Below are 18,492 nucleotides of genomic sequence, written 5' to 3'. Positions count from 1 at the left end.
ACCAGAGAGCAGGTTTGGTCAGCGGTAACAGGAAAGAGATGAAGACAGCACTCTAAAAAGCTGCCCTCATGCCAGATCGTTAGAGGTTTTGCTCCCAGACTAGAAAATTTAAATATCCAGTGGGTGTAGTGGGAATTGATCTGTCTTTAAGACAGAACTCTGTAGAAAGGACTATATCATATGGCTGAGTGCAACAAGAGGAGACTGTATTTAAGCACAGAAAGTCCTCTTAATTCCACTGCTGTATGATGAAATACTTTGGGGAAAAGCTTGGTTAATGTATAATATTACTACACAAAACAAAAAATCTAGTCCAAGGGATTAAGTGTACACATCCCTGGAAGTGTTCAAGGCCAGGATGGGGCCCTGAGCAGCCTGGTAAGGTGGGTAGCATCCCTGCCTATAGCAGGGGCTGGAATTAGATGCACTTCAAGGTTCCTTACAATGCAAAACATTCTATGGTTCCATAAAAATATAAAATGGATCAGATTGACACCTGGCACAGAGCTACATCAGTTCTTTTAAACCAGGTAACTATGCTCACATTGCTATATGTATTAAATGACAGAAACCCAGTAATTGTATGCTTCCCAAAGATCCCTTTTACTGCACAAGTTACTGCTGTCTCCAATAAAATAAAGTATCTTTATTTTGCTGCTGTCCTGTTTACAACATGTAAAACATGTCAGTAAACCATAATCTAAAACTTAAGCCAATGGATTGTGGAAAAACCTTAGGAAGACAGTAAGCTTAATGTGAGAAAGTACAAAGCTGTGGATAACCAAACCTTCAAAATGTATCCTGAGAGAAACCTAATACTCCACTTCCTTTGAAAATCAACAAAAACTCTGGGGGAACAGCTCTGAGTCATCATCATCATCATCAGTAATATGCAATAATTGCACCACCCATATGTCTTCAAGTACATCAGAGTGAGACCTCAGCTTGGCAAGGCTGGGATTCAGGATGTTAAGAAAAACACATTTAAGACAACAACTATGAGCTGTAATAGCCCAAATTGAAAAAAAACAACAGTGGTATAAGATGAGTAGGATAACTTTAAATAATTGCTTTGTATTTAGGACAGCCTGGGCTCCTTTTACTGTCCAAATATTATAAACAACAGCTACTTATTTACAAGTAATTCTGGTTAAATTGGAGTTTGGGAGGAGTAAGGCAGGAGGTGTATACACAATACAGACTCAGCTTTTGAGAAAGAAAAGCTTATTTCTGGAGCGAAAAACAAAACCAAAACTTTTAGCCTATTTTTTAAAATTATGTGGTAAAAATGAAGCTAGGAGAAATTATAAGATGGTAAGCACCACAAACATATTGGTTTTAACCAATTTTAATTTAATCAAGATTAAAATTACAAAAAGACAAGATCTCAAAAATGTAAGTTTAGGGCTAAGCTGATGAGATTTAGACCCTAATAGTGTTAATCAAGTCTGTCCACCCAAAACTCCTGCTTCACTGCTCAGCTTTCTAGCTGTGGGAAGCAACTGTGACAGCAGCAAAAGCCACATCAACCAACTACTCAGTGCTGCAAAGAATCAGCGTCCAAACAGGTATGCCCTCCTTAGTGCACCTCCAGGTTTGAAAACCTCAACTGTACCGCTCAAATCTCAACATATTACTTCCTTTCAATCAAAATTTGACAAAAAACCCAAACAAAACCACAAACACCCGCTAAATTCATACCCTGACATACCAGATTCTTGGGAAAAAATAGGCTCCATGAATATATTGCTAGAGGAATATATTACTAATTATGTCCTTGTATGCAGCGCTTCTCCGCTGAATGCTTTGTTCAATGTTTTCAGACAAAATACCAAACAACTTCAACAGTCTGAAATCTGCTGGCTATCATCATGAGGAAACAGGTAGACTGTCAGTTTAAGACATGATATTTTTTTTTGTTTTGCCATTTTTTTTGCTGCACTTCTCCAATCCAACACTATGTACAGAGAAAGGCAAACACTGGAAAGGGGAGTGATGCAGATCATTCTGTTAAAAGCAATTTTTGTCTTGTACAAATAATCACTCACGTTGCCACTGGGAGATGACCAGTACTACTAAAAATTAGTGAGTGTTTCTGGGAAAATTAACACTTAACAGTAAGCAAACAAAAAAATTATTGAAAACACAAAATAGGAACCTACAGCTCTTCACTGTAAAGTGACCTCTGGAACACCACTGACCTTTGGTGGCCGTTTCCACTGACAACTGGTATGCACACTTCCTTTCCAAGAATCTCCTCATTATTACCCAAAAACTCTGATTCTCAGAAACAGCTTTGGAAGAGAACAGTCTTCTGCTTTGCCAGGAAAGATTGCAATGCACAGGAAATGTACAGTATGGTTTCAAACAAAGGTATTTCCTTTGAATTCTAGTATGGCTTTGAGATATAAAAAATCTTCCCCTGGCTATACTGTCCTGACCTGACTTCACCGGTCTTAAGACTAAATAATAAAAGACTTCAAGGTTCAAGCCTATGCTTACCCTTTTCACAGTTTTGGAGTCAAAGACCATAACCTTAAAAAGAAATTTGAAAAAAAAATTATTTTATTCCATACCTCATTGTGATTCTTGCTTAACCATTCCTTAATAGTGCTAAGGGCAATGACAGCAGCAGGCTCATTTGGAAAACCTAAAAAAGAGAAGAAATGGGAGATAAATAAAAGGTATCATTTCTTTTAGATACAAGAAAATAAAAATCTGGGCTTTTTATCTTCCTATTCTTTAAAATATTTTGGAATTACAGTTGGTCAACTCCCTTCTCACAGATTTGTATAAAGGTTTTAGGCAACATTTGTTACATTTTTGCCCAGGTAAATAAATTGAAAATGGGCACAACAATGCTTTATTAAATTTTTTTTCCTTGACTCTAGTTAAGAAAAGTCCACTGCTCAAGAGAAGACAAAACAATACAGAGCTATACATGTGTCACACTAGGCAGGCAAGCATTCAACACATATATCACAGTAACAAATACTAGACTTACATTTCATGGCAGCAAGAAAAATTCAGACATTTCTTAAGGCATAAGGGCTTTCTTAAGGCTTTCTTTTTTTTATCCATCTGTCAGCAAAACTATACCACACTATGACCCCATTGCCATAGGCCTTATAAAGAGAAATGTTTGATTTGGAAATCTCTCAATTTATGACCTGAATCATAACAAACAACTCTGGAAATTAAAGAATTCACGAAGCATAAGCATATGAACTTAAGACCTTATGTTGCGTGATACATTAGCAATAGTTAATTCCCCCCCAGCACTAAACAGTAACAAAACTCTTTCCAGGGATACAGACTTTTTGCTTTGATGGTTTCTACCTATCAAATCCATGGATGCTTTTATTACTTAGGCACCTTAATTTAATTTTCCTTTAAATTCCTAACTTGGGGGCAGCAAATCATTTCTGTGAGGATTTAAAAGTAAAACCCCATAAGCTGTATGAATTGCTCTCAGCAGGTTAGATTAACAGAACAGGCTTTGAAGAGGTGGAGCTGCAGGCACAGTGGACAAGCAAGCAACAGGGTTAGAAAGAGTCATGAAATTTGGCATACAGCTGTGCAGATACAGCCTTTCTTACATCACACATCACCCTTGAACCATAAACTGAAACACAGATACTGCAAAAAATTATAAATTTTCAGCTTTCTGACTTATGTTTTCTTTAACCCTTTTTCAGAATTTGTGCAATGCAAGATTAGGAAAAAACCCAACCCAAACCAAAATCCCTCCACTGAATCACATTCCCAAAACATCACTCCCTGTAAATTGACTCTGCAAAGATTTTCTTCAGCAGCATGTGTACTGTTCTGAAGTGACAGATGACAACAATTCATCAAGAAAAACAAGTAAAATAGTCAATTTTGGATAATACCAACATTTAGCATGTGCTTCCTTTGAACACATTTCTCAATAAAGCATATTTTTACTTCTTAAAAAATATAGTTACCAAGTCCAAGATAGAAAACTAGCTTAGACCCTACAAATGTTACTGTGGATACTTCTATTGCTGCTGGGAAAATAAATTCTTGTAACATTTAATAATGCTGCTGATGTCATCAAGGCATATGTCTCATGACACCAACTAACAACCACTAACGAAACCCAAAGTGGGGACTTCCAACAGCCTCATTTTCATAATACAAAATAACAGAGCTCTGAGCAGACCATCTGCTCACATTAGTAATAACCTAGCTAACAAACTGGGGCTTTTTCACATAGAAATTCAATACTCTGAGTGTGGTAGCTCTGCCTGGACATAAAATGAACACCATGCAGAGGGACAAATGCATATTTCAGACAACTGATATACTATTGTTTATGCACTGAATGGTTTATTTTCAGAACAATTCTCCCTCCAGCAAGATTAACTTTTCAGGCTTGTTTTTCACTCCCTTGCGGCAGGGTAGTTGGCCAAAATGGTGATAAAGCACTGGGTATTGTATAGACTCTCTCCATAAATTGTACACTGTTTAGAAACTGCTGCCATACTAACAAGTCTTAAATAGAACCTTATCTAGAAAAGTGGTTTTCAATTACTACTAAGTCACCACAATGTAAAGGAAACAGTTCAGCAACCTAAATAAACAGCCTTGAATTCTGTGTGTGATTTCAGAAAATACGCTAAAATCCATCAGAGCCTTTTATGATCAGCCACCCCACAAAAAGAATCATCTAATTAGTATTTTATACACATTCCTGAAAATTTTACGGAAAGGATTATCTTACTGACTATATGCAGAATGAAGCAGGATGGAATTAGCCTCCTGTTGCAAACCTTGCATCAGCACAAAAGCCCCTGTACCTCTGATTCTCAAACAGAAAAATATTTTTGTTTATAGGACTTGGTTAAAGGAAGATAAAGCAAGATGGGATCTGTTAAAACATGCTTTTGCATTGTTTCTATCTGTAGCCTACATTTGCCTGCCATAACATTTCTGGTTTGCTCCCATCTGCACCCTCTCTTTCCCACTTTCAGTGAAAAAGCAATCTCAGGAAGCACGTGGGAATCAAATTACTTGAGAGAAATGAGCTCGAGATGCCTCACAGTTTACTGACTGCTGGAGCAGCAGCTCAGGCAATTCTGGCTAAAGGCTCAATTTCACAAAAGATAAAACAGGTAAAGTAATGAGTGACACTGGGCCATGTTACTGCAGTGAGTGCTCCTCCAGCATACTGAAAAGGACAAGGGCACAAAAAAATCACACATTGGCCATGAGGTACAGGACTTCACTGTGTTTATTTGCCTGGAGAAAAAGAGAGGGTTGGCAGGTCGTATGTCATGGACAGGTGTGTGGCAAAGTGCACCTACCCACAGACACAGGTATCCAACTTGGACTGAGCTTTCTACATCCCCCACTGCCACAGCGGACACTTCGGCAACATACCCAGCTATACCAAAATACAGAGCAGGCTGTGTCTGCTTCCTGAAGAGCTGCTTCAGCAAATGACAATTTTACTGCCACCATCTGCATTTTGCAGTGCCAACTGATCGCATCTCACCATCCATTACCAGGATCTCAGCTTCTCAAGTACAGCAAAATCCTGGATATGAGCAGCCACTCCTCTGGTGCCCCTCTGAGTTCAGAAGCCACCCTTTACAGCACAGCTTTCATCACCACAGCTGATGGCACAGCGGGTGCAAGCCTTCCAAGTGAGTAGGAACGAGGGTGTGCACCTTGCTACCATCACATAAAGTACACCTCATTTGAACTCTGCTGCTTCTGGGATGTCTTTGCACGGATACTACCCACAGTGACAGCCTACGAAAGCTTTGAGAGGTCTTCAAACTTAGAAATTCTGCAACTCTTTCCAGGGCTTTACCAACTTATTCCTGGAAATTGTAACCCTGACGTGTGAAACAGCTGGCAAAGCAAGCTCTAGGCTGTGACAGTCCTTGCAGACATCATGGCCATAATTTCCCTACAAAGCCATGATAAGATATGGCAGAATTATTTGGGCATATCTGATATGAAATAAATGTGCTGCTTTAGAGGACAAGAGTGTGGAGGAGAACTAAGACAGTAACAAGAGATACACACTGATATTCCCATTACATTTTGTATTTCTTCCCTGGAATGCAATTGGTAAGAATGTAAGCCATCCTGTTTCACCAAAATACACAAAATACACAATTAATTCCCTGTTGTTAGACACCCTTGTGTAAATGCTCAGTCTTTTGTGCATTGGGGGATTCAGTGGAGAAACATTTACTAATTCTGAATGTCTGTTACTCTGCCTAATTTATCTGTGCAGTATCAGAAAAACATATAGCAGTAGTCCACAAAATCATGGAGTATTCTGAGTTGAAACGTACCCACAAGGATCACAGAGTCCAACTCCAGCCCTGCACAATGTTCTTCAAAGCATAACAGAGCAAAAGGGTTTTGAGACACAAAACTAACAGAAATCTATTTCAGGGACTCCCAAACTTCGTGGAGATACTGGTAGCTTTATCTGCCTCTTTTACTGGGCTTGATCCAATCTTACAAAGAATGTCTAACTTACAATCAGGTAATGCCACTTCTCCATGAAAAGCCCATTAACAAAACATAGGTATTAAGTAATCAAACTTTAATATGATCTACCTGAGGATTAAGATAACAGATTATAACAGGAGGGCTATAATACTAACAAGCAAATGTCAATCCAGAAAAATCACTTCAGTAGCTGTAGCGATAAGAATTACAATTCGTCAATTCAACTGAGATGCCTAATGTTTTCTATAAATCAACCCCTCCTGGTAAAAAAAGATCTATATCCTTTTTTGCTACCACAGCCTAAGTGCTAGGCAGGTTTTTATTAATTTAAAATGTTCCCTCCTCTATGGATTCTAAAAGGTTCGTCATGGGCTTAATATTCTTATTTGCCAGTTTTAATGGTTTAATTTTGAAGCAAATCATGAAAATAACCAAATGCACATCAACACAAATAATCATTATGTATTTTCATATTTTTCTCAGAAAAATATCTACACTGGCATATTTGTGCATATATCAAGATGTAACAGTTTGCAGACTGTTCCTGTGTGCTAAAATCAACCCTGAGTCCCACAGCTTAATCAACCAGACTGTTAAAATGGAAAAACTTCCATGTTTTAAGTTTATAAATTTGTCAGTATGTTTACAGATATATAAATTATGCTCTCCAAATAGTAGCTTGTCACATTTTTAAACTGGGGGACTGTATTGAAGGCCATCTCTGCAGTCAGTATGACAGGGTATCTCCACCGTGCATCAAGTATTTGCTATGTGGGAATCATCAGCACCAGATGGCATGGAATACAAAGATGCTATAAAGGAAATAAGTGGGAAAGAAGAGAAAAAAGGGAAAAAAGGTACTTCGAATTTATTCCATACATGTTCTGAAACCTGATATTATTGTTGGTACTGTAAATACCTTCTGAATCACAACCAACACATAAATAACTGCGCTTCATTATGGCCATGTGGGTTAAGGCCAGCTATTGGCAACGCAGATCACAGTGCTTAGAAATAAAAGAGAACAAATAAGATGCACAGCCCAGCATGCCTGAGGTAGGGTTAACTCAATACATCCACTTGTCCTTCAGCTGTGAAATAAACAGATAATCTTGCAAGTGATCCCATATAATCATCTTGTCAGAGATGTATTTTAGTAGTCAAAATGAGTTCACTCATGAATTCATGTTGATTCCCATTACCATGGTAAATCCATTCTGTTTGGAAAGAGATGATGGTATTCTACCAAAAAAGCTTATTGTATTTATATTCTTGAGCTTTTTGCTTTTTTTCACTCATTCTTCTTTTTCTTTTTTTTTTTTTTTTTTAATAACCATTGTCATAGTGATTGGACAAACAAAGTTCCTACCTTGATCATTTTTTGTGGACTCTCATAACTTGCAAAGAAAGTACCCTCATTTGGATCAGCTATGTTGAAGACTAAACTGAAGAGCCATGAATCTTCTGCTAAATAACCTACCTTGTTTTATTGAACTCATTCAGCCAGAGAAAACCTTATTTGCTGTCCACTCAAAAACTAACTCTAAGAAAGGGGAATTAAGTACTGTGAAAAGCCAGTAACCTTTCTGTTACCCAAGAAACAAAGCTGCATCAATTCACTGCATCCTTCACAGACTGTGCTACAGTAATTAATTATCATTCATGTAAAATAAAGAAGGGGAAATAAGACATTTACAAAATGCATAAACAAAACATTATTATGAAGAAATCATTATACGCTTCTCAATTGCGCCCAAGAAAGGTACAAACCTCTACCTCTGAATTTTTTCCTTGAGTGAAAAAATTCAGCAGCAACAGAAAACTACGTGCAGTTCCTGAAGAAACATTTCCACTTGCATTCAACTGACATGACAGATGCAGCTGGTGGAAGGTGGTTAATAAAGAAACTCACAAGAACTTTTCTGCTCTGATACAGTGACACAAAGCTGGTACAGAATTGAAATAAGGGAGAGCCTTTCTTCATCCGCAGAAGTGCAATGGGTAAGACAGGGATCCCTGGTTAAGTCAGTCAGGGTCAATGCTGGCACCAGGGAGAATGATGAAACTCACACAAGCCAGTAAAATAAAGACAAGTTGGAGGTCAAGATACATGGATTCTCTTGGTAACAGGGCTTGATCAGCTTTGGCTTGTCAGGAGGGGTGTGCTGGCTGACAGGGGCCTCTTGTCTGATCAGCACATCAACTCTCCTGCACCATCTACAGCTCAGGTGCTTCTCTATTGTATATCTGAGCTCAGCTTAGGGCTGCAGCTGAAATAAGCTGTTTGCCAAAAGGTGGCTACAATGCAAGATGAACTAGGTCACAGCTGTTTTCTCTGAAATACACAATATCACACCATGCTTCACTTCACACTCTGCCATGTTGATATCCTTGGAAAAATACCTGCCATATAACTGTGTTACAAGTGTCAGCTGAACAGAGACATGCACTTTAATCATGTAGGTCATGTGAGCAGAGGCTTGCACCAGTAAGTCTAAAGATTCCACTGAAGAAAAATTAGATTTCAAGTTTACTGAGTTGTTCGATACTTATTAGCATTGGAAAGGGGAAAAAGTTTTAGTGAAAATGCATTTACACTTGGACTACTGAGGAGGAACAGTGTTCCCCTACAAGTACCTTGCTGCAAGAAGTGTCATAATGCTGTTCTGAAGGGGAGCTGCATGTGTGTAAGAATTTCACTTTTCTGCAGTAGTAGTAGATTTTTTTTTTTATTAGAAGTCTAGGTTTTGGTTTCACTTTTCCAGCATTTGTAAAGGAGTATGCTTGCAGGGTATACATCATAGAGAAATGGATTCTGTGGCAGTCTTGTAATAAAAACATTGCAAGCAATACTTGGAGACTCTGGGAAGCAAAACTGCTTTGTAGCTGTGCTGCTTACTGTGCTGTGTGATGGAGCTTTTCTGTCTGTCTGGGAATTTCTAATGCCCAAGCAGAAAATTAGGCTTCAAGATGATCACAGTAGGGGAAAGAGCAGACAGACACCAATGCAACACTGAAAGCAAAAAGATCCCACTGCTCTGGCCATTAGCATTCTCCTATGGGAGGAGAAAGCCTACACAATGCAAATGCAACAAGATCTACACACACAGGTAGTTTTGCAATTATAAAATCTGCCTATGAGAGTGTATATGCAATGTCTGTGTAAAGTACACAGCTGTTTAAACACATGTATGCAGCTGTTCCTGAGCTCAAGCACATCATTCTCTTTTAAATACACTTTATACCATAACCAGAATTGCTATTCCAGAAACAACTGTTGTACAAAGAAATGTTAATTGAAAAAGATCTCAAAGTGTACATGAGCTTCCTAATGCAGAGTATTAAATCTTCTATTGTGCCATATATAACAAGCAAGTTGGGTTTTAGGGTGGCAACATAATACAGCCAAAGTAATTTGAAACAAAGTGTAAAGCACAAGTCAGCTGTGAAATCTCCCATCATACACTGAATTGCACAGCAATGGGATATTGGCTTCAGTGGAGTTACAATTCCAACGCGGTTAAATATTTATTCTACCCACTGATTTAAATAAAAATGCCCTGTTGTTCTCAAGTGCAGCTAAGTGTAAGGAATCAATCCTACCTTCCTAAAATGTCTTGCTGAGGCCACAGGAGAATAAAACCCAACCAAACCAACCCCCACGCACCCACACACACTGAATTCCACTTGAAACTGGTACTTGCTATTGAAATGTGTGGTCCAGGGCATTGGACCTCCTCAACCTACACTGACACTATCCCAAGCCCTCCTTGACACACGCTGTCTCTAAGAACCAAGGGATGATCTGTTCAGCACTGGGAATAAAGTAATGATTCTGTACCTTGCCAAGCGCTGCTCCTCATGGCATGTTGCTATTGATTGCAGGCTCTAATTGAAGCCTTATCTGAAGCAGAGATATTCTTGATGTGCCACTCCTTGCTGAGTTTTGGATGTCTACTGATGTATCTGCCACCACAGGCTGGGCAGGGGGAGAAAGGGTAGGAATTGCCATGAGAGGCTCACTCTTCCTGCTGATGGATCTTTGTGCAGACAGCAGGAGCCAGGAAAATGCACTGAGGAGCAGCAGACTGAGGTGGAGGAAGAGGAGGAGAGGGAGGGAGCATGGAACCTCTTGCTGGAAGACGGGGAGTATGATTTTGGGAAGAAGGGCTGAATGTCAGAGAAAAGATCAGGGCTACTGGCTTTGCTGGAGCTCTCAGTACTTTGTCTCGAACAGGCAGCACAGCATGACAGGAGTTACAAGAACTAGGGGAAACACAGGTATGTAATGGACATAAGCCACCACAGCAAAAGGAAGGAAAATGGCAGCACAGAAAGTCTGAGAAACTTCAGAGGAATAAAACATGCACAGGCAATAGTGAAAAAAATACAAAATCACATAAAGAACACAGACAGCGTTGCCAGCCCAGCTCTAGCCTTTAAATCACTTCCACCATGTTCAATTGCTCTAGCAGCTGCAACACAAAGACCTAGCTGGATTATCTAAAACCAACAGAGTATTTGGGGAAGGCCATCCACGTACAAAACAAACAAAACTATCTGACATTATTTCTACTGAAGCACTGTTCTTATCTCCTCTCCAAGGGAAATCAAAGATTTCCTAAGAGCACATAATCACCTGAAACAATATATACTTACTCCTTGTGAAAGAAGGAAAAAAAAAAAAAAAGGAAATAAAGATGTTCTTTATCTTTTTTTCCCAAAAGACATATGAGGAAGAAAGTTATAGGGCAGGTTGGGTGAAAAAGCAAGACACTAGGTCTGGCACATTTAATCTACTTAGTTTAGTCTTTTTAACAAATACATTATTGATTCTTGTTTTGTCTTTATTATTCACACAGCGGATTTTTTTCAATTCTTGCCTCAGACTGCAGTAAACCATACTAAAGGGTCACACCAGCAGCTATTGTATTCAGGAAATCTACAACAACTCAAAACTGAAATATATCCATCCAATCTGGAGTTCAAAAATGCCAGTACACTTGGGAGGAACAGAGAGGGGGTGCATTCTAAATTTGATGCTGAATGGATTGTTCTTCACTGTACAGAAAGGCAATTCATGCTACTTGAACACATACTACATGTACGCTGATAAAAAAAAGTGCTTGTGCAGGTTGTTGGACTTGAGGCATCATTGCACTATCTCAACAATTTTATGCATTAATTTTTTAAGAGAAAGAATTTTTCCCACTTGCCCAGATGCTGCTTCATTTCTGCAGTAGTCATTTGCCTGGCAAGAGGTCAGCTCCACATATCCTTCTTTTTTGTCCTGCAAGGGTCACAATTTGATTGCCTTATTTGATTTTATGCTCCTGTATCTATCAGCAACCAGGCAATCTACACTATTTATCTTCATTTCAGGATGTATTGCAGCAACAACTTTTTCAACAAAAACTACATGGAATCCACTAACACCTCTTCAACCTTCCTCCCAACCCTGCACTGAAAAACCTTTCTGCGTGTTCTGAGATTACAGCACTACACACAACAGATGACAACTGGTTAGAAAACTGTTAAAATATGGAATAATGGGAAAAACTTGATTAAAGCAAGAGTAAGGAAAAATTGAAATTTTAAACTCTGATTTAAGCAAACCGGCCTGGTTACAACAGTGCATTACACACTTCTGATGCTTTTAGCAAGATCTCAAATGCTAAAGGGTGTAAAAAAAAACATTAATGGGTAAAATATGAAAATAACCTTATCTCTTGGAACACCCTCATCAGAACACTTTTGACTAACAATCCCCCCAAGAAGCAGTTGCTTTTTAAACCCAATACTGGTAGCTGATCAACAAAATAATCCAGACCTCATCAGATAATTCAGTATTTCAAAAGATCACACTATTAATCATTAAACAAGTTTTTGTTATAAATACGATGTCCCCTAACATCTCTGATTTGCATTTCACTCACAATTATGCTTTTATTGAGTCTTGCATTCTTCAATCAAAAAGGAAATTAAATAGCCAGTTAATGGCACATGCAATTCCAGAAACCCAAATCCAATTTAGTCTTGATATGAACTTTAGGTCTTATTGAACTTGTTTTAAGTAGCATTTTCAACATGTATTCTGGTAAGTTGCCAGTGTATTGTTGGGGTTTTTAAAATTTTTAAATAATGATGATTTAAATATGAGCAAACATGGGCTGCTTTAGGAAGGAATGGGATTTCCTAGCTTCCAGAAAGGTGTAACAAGCATCAAAATTTCTGATTAGACCAACAGTGGTAAATCCAGCCTTAAAGTAAAATTATTCAATTTTGTGAGATGCCACTCTTCGGGGGAAACATAAAGCCCAAACAAACATATTTATCAAATAATTTTGAACAATATTCAAATTAAGACAGGGGAAAAAGCAATGACAGAGACAATGGCAATTACTGTAGTTAGAAGGAATGTCCAGATTTGAAACAAAGGAACCAGTGCTATGGTTGGTCAGATCAAGCAGCGAAGGATTTGGAAGACTGAGAAATCTCTTTTGTCCAACAATGCAGTATAAATAAGAACCTGATCTGGACAATTTAAATGTAAATTTCTTACTACCTGTCAGACAAGTGAGATTTAAAGACATCCACTTAAAAACCCAGGCATCTCCAAATCTAGTCTTAAAATGAAAATTGACCTCCCACCTCAATTTCCTTCTGAATGTGGCCATGTGGCTGCAAAGGGGTTGTTCTAGCGTTTTAATAAATTTAGGTTGTGTATGGTGGGCATGAGATCACCCACACTACACCTGGGGAAAACCACCCTTTCAAGGCAGGTCCATGCCACAGTCAAACACAACTAATCCTCTCAGAAACATGATACCCCAGGCAGAAGGGATGTGGAAAAGCATTAAATGCTTTGCATGGAGAAACCTCATTGATTGTTAAACAATGAGGCAAATGAGGGCAAATAGAGAGATTTTAAATTGAGGGATAGGTAAAAAGAAATTGTCAATTCAAAAGAGCTTGTTACATATCCAAAAATAATATTAGACTTAGAATCAAGCTTAGGGATCAGTTTAGTCAATGTGATTTTCATTAATTTTATCAAAGTGTCCTCACTACACATAAAATTACACTCAAGATAGTTCAGTTTATCATGACAGCTGCATATCTGCAGATTGTGAAAAATACCAGTGCAATATTGAGTTGCGTTGGGATTATTTCAGTGAATTATTGGTATGCAGACACTAACCTCCACAGCTCAGTTTTCCTCACATCTCTGGGAACAGAAATCAGTTTAAAAAAAACCCCAAAACTGCACAAAGGATGGAAAGTTGCATGTATGTATCAATGCATGGGTCAAAATCTAGAAAGGGAATAACAGCACCTGGGAGTGAGGGGAAAAAAAAAATTAGAAACAGTTCTGCAAACTCCTCTTGCAGGAAGTGGAAGTGGAAGAAGATTTGGGAGTGAGGGTGTGATATTGAGCCTGGGAAAAGTGGAGTTCAGAGAAGACTCTCTGCATCTCACTAGGTAAACCTATTTTAAGTGACAATACATTAAATTAATTTTCCCCAAATTAGGACTGTTTTGCCTATTATGGTACTTGGCAAGTCATCTCCCTGTCTTCATCTTGGTGCACATATTTCTTCATCTTGTCTTTCCCCCTGTCCTGCTGAGGAGGAAGAGAATAAAGCAAGTGGCTGGGTGGGCATCTGTTAGCCAACACCAAGCCACCATACAACCACAGATTCCTCTGCCATAAAACACTTCATATGTTCTACTCTTTTTTCTTCACCAACACACACAACTTGAAAGCCTGCAAAAAGAAGTCCCAATCACATGCAGAAAAACCACAAGAAAGGAAGGGGATGGAAAACCAAGGCAAGAGAGTACTTGTACTGGTGAGATCAACATAAGGTACTTGGGGTCATACACACCAATTGCAGTTGGACACTTCCAGTTGGATTTACAAAACCAAGAGACTGTCATTCTACAAAAAAATATGGCTGTTATTTAGAGATCAATTGCTAAAGAAAGGGCCTCCCAGAAAAGCAGGAAAACTCACAGTTCTGATGAGTCAAATCCAATGAGATCAATTCCTATTTTTATGTGTATAATACATATTTATATATGTACTTCACAAAATTATCTCATGCAGTTTGGAGCTGATAAAAGTAAAGCCTGATGAACTTACAGTAACTATTAGGAGATAGAAAAAGAATAACTTACTCAAAGTTTGTGGTGTTATGCAACTGAAAATCTGAATATTATTATCTAAAATTATTACAAAAAGGAAAGGCACTGTTTCTATATAAACCCATTTAAGAATAAATAAATATAAATTATACTAGCACTGTAAAGGGTACTAATCAAGCTATGTTGAAACCACTGTATAACCAGCAGTCTTAACTTAAAAGTATTCTAGGAATACAGAAATAAAGTGGTGGGCATCCAAATGAAAGAAGGATCTCTAAAATTCAGAAAGGTTAAGGAAGAAGGATTTGTATTCCTTAGGAAATAGGAGATTACAATCAAACCTCTGTGAAACAAAATAATTTGAAGAAACCAAAAGATTAATTGCTGCAGGTAATCTGAGTTCATGCAAACACCAAAAGTCAAATTAAGGCATCCCCTCTCTAGCAGGAATTTGGAAAAAAATCCTCTAAACAGATTGAAAGAGCAGGAAGAATGAAAAAATGTTAGCAGCCAGACATACTTTTGCAAACAGTTTAAAAACTGCTTAGAACACATTTGAAAGAGCTTGCATGCAATAACAGAGTCAAGGGAGGAAACAATGAATGTGTGAGCTTCTGGTAGATTTCTTGTGCTAAAATTTTAACACCAATTTTGTTTCTTATGATTTTCCATCAGATTCCACATCTACCTTTCTCACGTGCTGAATAGGATAATACCACCAGAAACACACCAAAAAGAACTGATGCTTTGAAAGGCTATTTTGATACTTTTCAAAAATCCAGTAACAAATAAAAAAGCCCACAAACCAGTTGAAACAAAGCAAGTTCAGAATGTGGAAAAACATTACCTTCTAAATCCAGTTCTAAGAAATGAAGGTGCAACTGCCACACCCTTGCTCCCCCAGGAGTTACTCCATGCTCAGACCTGCTGGCTGAACCATTTGCCTGGACATCCTTTGCTTTGGCCCAAATCAGTGGGTTGGATTGGATTCAACAGTTTCAGTGTGGGTGGTTTTTCACCCAGCCACACTTTTTGGGATTGAAATGGTTTGGCTAGGAGGTGGACTGACAGACCTGAGGAGGCCATGAGTCCCTGCTTGGGGCAGCTGTGGGCTGAGCATTCTCACAGCAGCTGGAACTGGAGTAAAACAGTACTTAGATGGGACTTTCTGGGTGTTTGATGGTGGTGGTTTTGGTGGTTTTTGATAAAACAAAGTGTCTTTTAAATAACTGCATCTAATGTGTGCTAATGTGATGATACTGTCTTAAGCACTGAAAATTATAGACAGATAATTCAGGAGAGGACTGAAGTCCATGATTATCTTCTAGCGTTTACTCTGTGGATATTTAGATTTATCATGAAGGAAAAGAAAGAGAGTTTCATCATCAGTCCTGACATTTTTGGGGAAGAGAGCAGCCTTACAATTTAGAGATCTGTAGACGTTAATGTAGTTAGTAGGCAGTGACAAAAACAAGCAATAAATACAGAGCAACCTAAATAGCACAGATCATACATTAAAAGTTACAAAATTAAGGCTACACATGAAGTTCAGACAGAACCATTTTGTTTAGTAAGTAAAAAATCAGTGAAATATGTTGACAGTAAGTCATAAAAACAAATAATAAAAATAAGTAGATTAAAAAAACTGTGGAGGTAAGGGAAAATTTAAGACATCAAGAATGATAAAATGTGGAGCCAAGGCTGAAATTTATTCAGTACAAATATCAAGGTGACCTCTTCCTAGCAGAAAGCTTTGATACCATGAAACTTCAATAATTTGTGAAAATTGGTCTATCAAGCAAACATAACTTGTTATCAAATCCAATTTTTTAAAAGTAGATAATTTCTTGAAATCATATGCAATTTAAAATTAATATATTTTTATGAACTTTAAGCCTATGTTTGATTGGCATTAGTGCTGATGGAGAAATGTTTCTATTTATTCCTTTTCAGAAAATGCTCAGCTTAGTTAAGGTCAGCATAAATGCCATGTAATCAACATGGAAAACTCAGAAGGTCAACGACTAGGAAAGAGAGTCTTGAAAACATGGAAAAAGTTAAGAAAGGATTTGAAAGCTAATTCTTTACCCTCAAATGCCTCAAATTCCAGAGCCAGAACACCACTGACTACCCTTAGCAGGACCATTTTGAATATGCTGGCATTATTAAAGAAATCCAAGGCTAGAGTAGTTACATATTCCCACATCACTTGTGTACAATATTGGAAAATATCAACTGAAAATATTTGTGGGGAGTTACACTCAAATTTGTCAGTTGTACATTCTCTAACTCTTGACCACCAATCAGGGTAACTACAGTCACTGCTTCTGTTTACTTATAGTCAATAAAAAATTGACAACTACACCACACTACACAACTGAGAGACGGGTCTAGGATTCCATAACATGAAATCCTCATTAGGAATGACAGGGAAGCATTGCCAATAAGTATTCTCGTTACCTGAATTATGGCTAGCAGCTTTTATTAAAAGAGAGGTTTGAATCTCACTTTTTTTTTTTTTTTTCTTTTGGGAGGGGCCTAATATACATCAGTGATTCATTGCTTTACTGAAAAATAGTAAATTGTAGCTTATAATGTTGATAGCAAAACACAACAGAAGATTTCTAGGGCAGTGAGTGGCATGGCCAGAACATAAACAGCATCACTTGTTTCTTCTATATTGTTTCTAGTACTGTGAAAAATCTATCAGGTTTCCTCCCTTTCTCACTTTGTAAACTAGGCAAAAAGGGAAAAAAACCCATCACCTCTTAATTAAGCAACAGCTTAGCAACAGAATTGTTCTCTACTCTCATTCCTAAAGACAGGAAAAAGCCACCCTGAAAACCAAACCAAACTGAGAAGGCTACAACCAATCTGCAAATACAACTCAAAATGTCATGGACATGTTCCTAATGGCACTAGGCTAAAAAATAATGTTCTGGCCTCCTAACACTCAACTATAGCATGTTTACTGCTGCAACAAAAAGAATAGTTAAAAACCTATCAGTGGCAGAATGTTTAGCACCTATTACAGACACAAGTGTAACTACCTAATGGTAATTAAGGGCATAAGAGAATGACTAATGCTCCGAATCCATAAAAGTGCATCGGTTTGGAAGCTATTATGATTGCACTGTCTGCAGCTCACAGCCTACACCGGGCAATTTACGGTGATAAGCATTCTGCATAAAACTGATACTCCATTCTTCCAACACTGGATAATGAGCTGGTACATAAAGCTGAAACTACACACCTCACACTGGTCACCACTTCAACAGTCCATTTACTCTTGTCCTAAGGATGCACCTGTTTTCCTTAATCTTAAATTCTAGATATTCCTATGCTCTATTTTTCTCATCAAACTGCCAAACGCTTCACACGGCGTCTTTTGTGGTTTAGAAATACGTTTTTGTTCATCAAAACTGAGAAACATGGAAATGGATAAAGAAAACACAGTACCAGCTGGCTGGTAGCTACAACAATGTGCTGACATTTATATCAGCTCTTATTTAGCTCAGAGCTTTCTGAACCAGGCCTTCCCCATACAGAAGTGGCACAAAATTATTCACATTGAATAGCACATTCCTCAATGAGTGACCTGGAAGTGCTACTCCATTGGACTAAGCAACCCAAAATTTGGTTTGTAAGAGAAGCAAGTCACAATGCATGATGAACTATTATATTTTCTATATGGGATACTCCCTGAAAATGAAGGTTTACTGTTTGTATTACAGAGAGAAATGAAACAGAAGGGGGCAAAAATTCTTCCACTGCTATAGCATCACATACAAGAAATTATTACCCTTTAAATTATACCATATTTGTATTAAAAGGTTCTTTCAAACA

The 18,492-nt window shown here is 38.0% G+C and overlaps 1 protein-coding gene across 4 annotated transcripts in view; it reads right to left on the bottom strand.

Moving 5' to 3' along the window:
• MACROD2 (mono-ADP ribosylhydrolase 2) overlaps positions 1–18,492 on the bottom strand; it is an 842,730-nt gene that overhangs the window by 251,045 nt on the left and 573,193 nt on the right. For all 4 annotated transcript variants that reach the window (XM_041474169.1, XM_041474167.1, XM_041474166.1 and 1 more), the window contains exon 8: positions 2,577–2,650. In XM_041474169.1, coding sequence (XP_041330103.1) covers positions 2,577–2,650 — 74 coding nt within the window. The remainder of the gene's footprint in view (positions 1–2,576; positions 2,651–18,492) is intronic.

Source organism: Pyrgilauda ruficollis, unplaced genomic scaffold (assembly GCF_017590135.1).
Source record: "Pyrgilauda ruficollis isolate IOZ18807 unplaced genomic scaffold, ASM1759013v1 scaffold31, whole genome shotgun sequence".
In the NCBI taxonomy this organism is placed as follows: domain Eukaryota; kingdom Metazoa; phylum Chordata; class Aves; order Passeriformes; family Passeridae; genus Pyrgilauda; species Pyrgilauda ruficollis.
The sequence above is the reverse complement of the archived record's forward strand: the minus strand, read 5'-3'. Positions and strand labels throughout refer to the sequence as shown.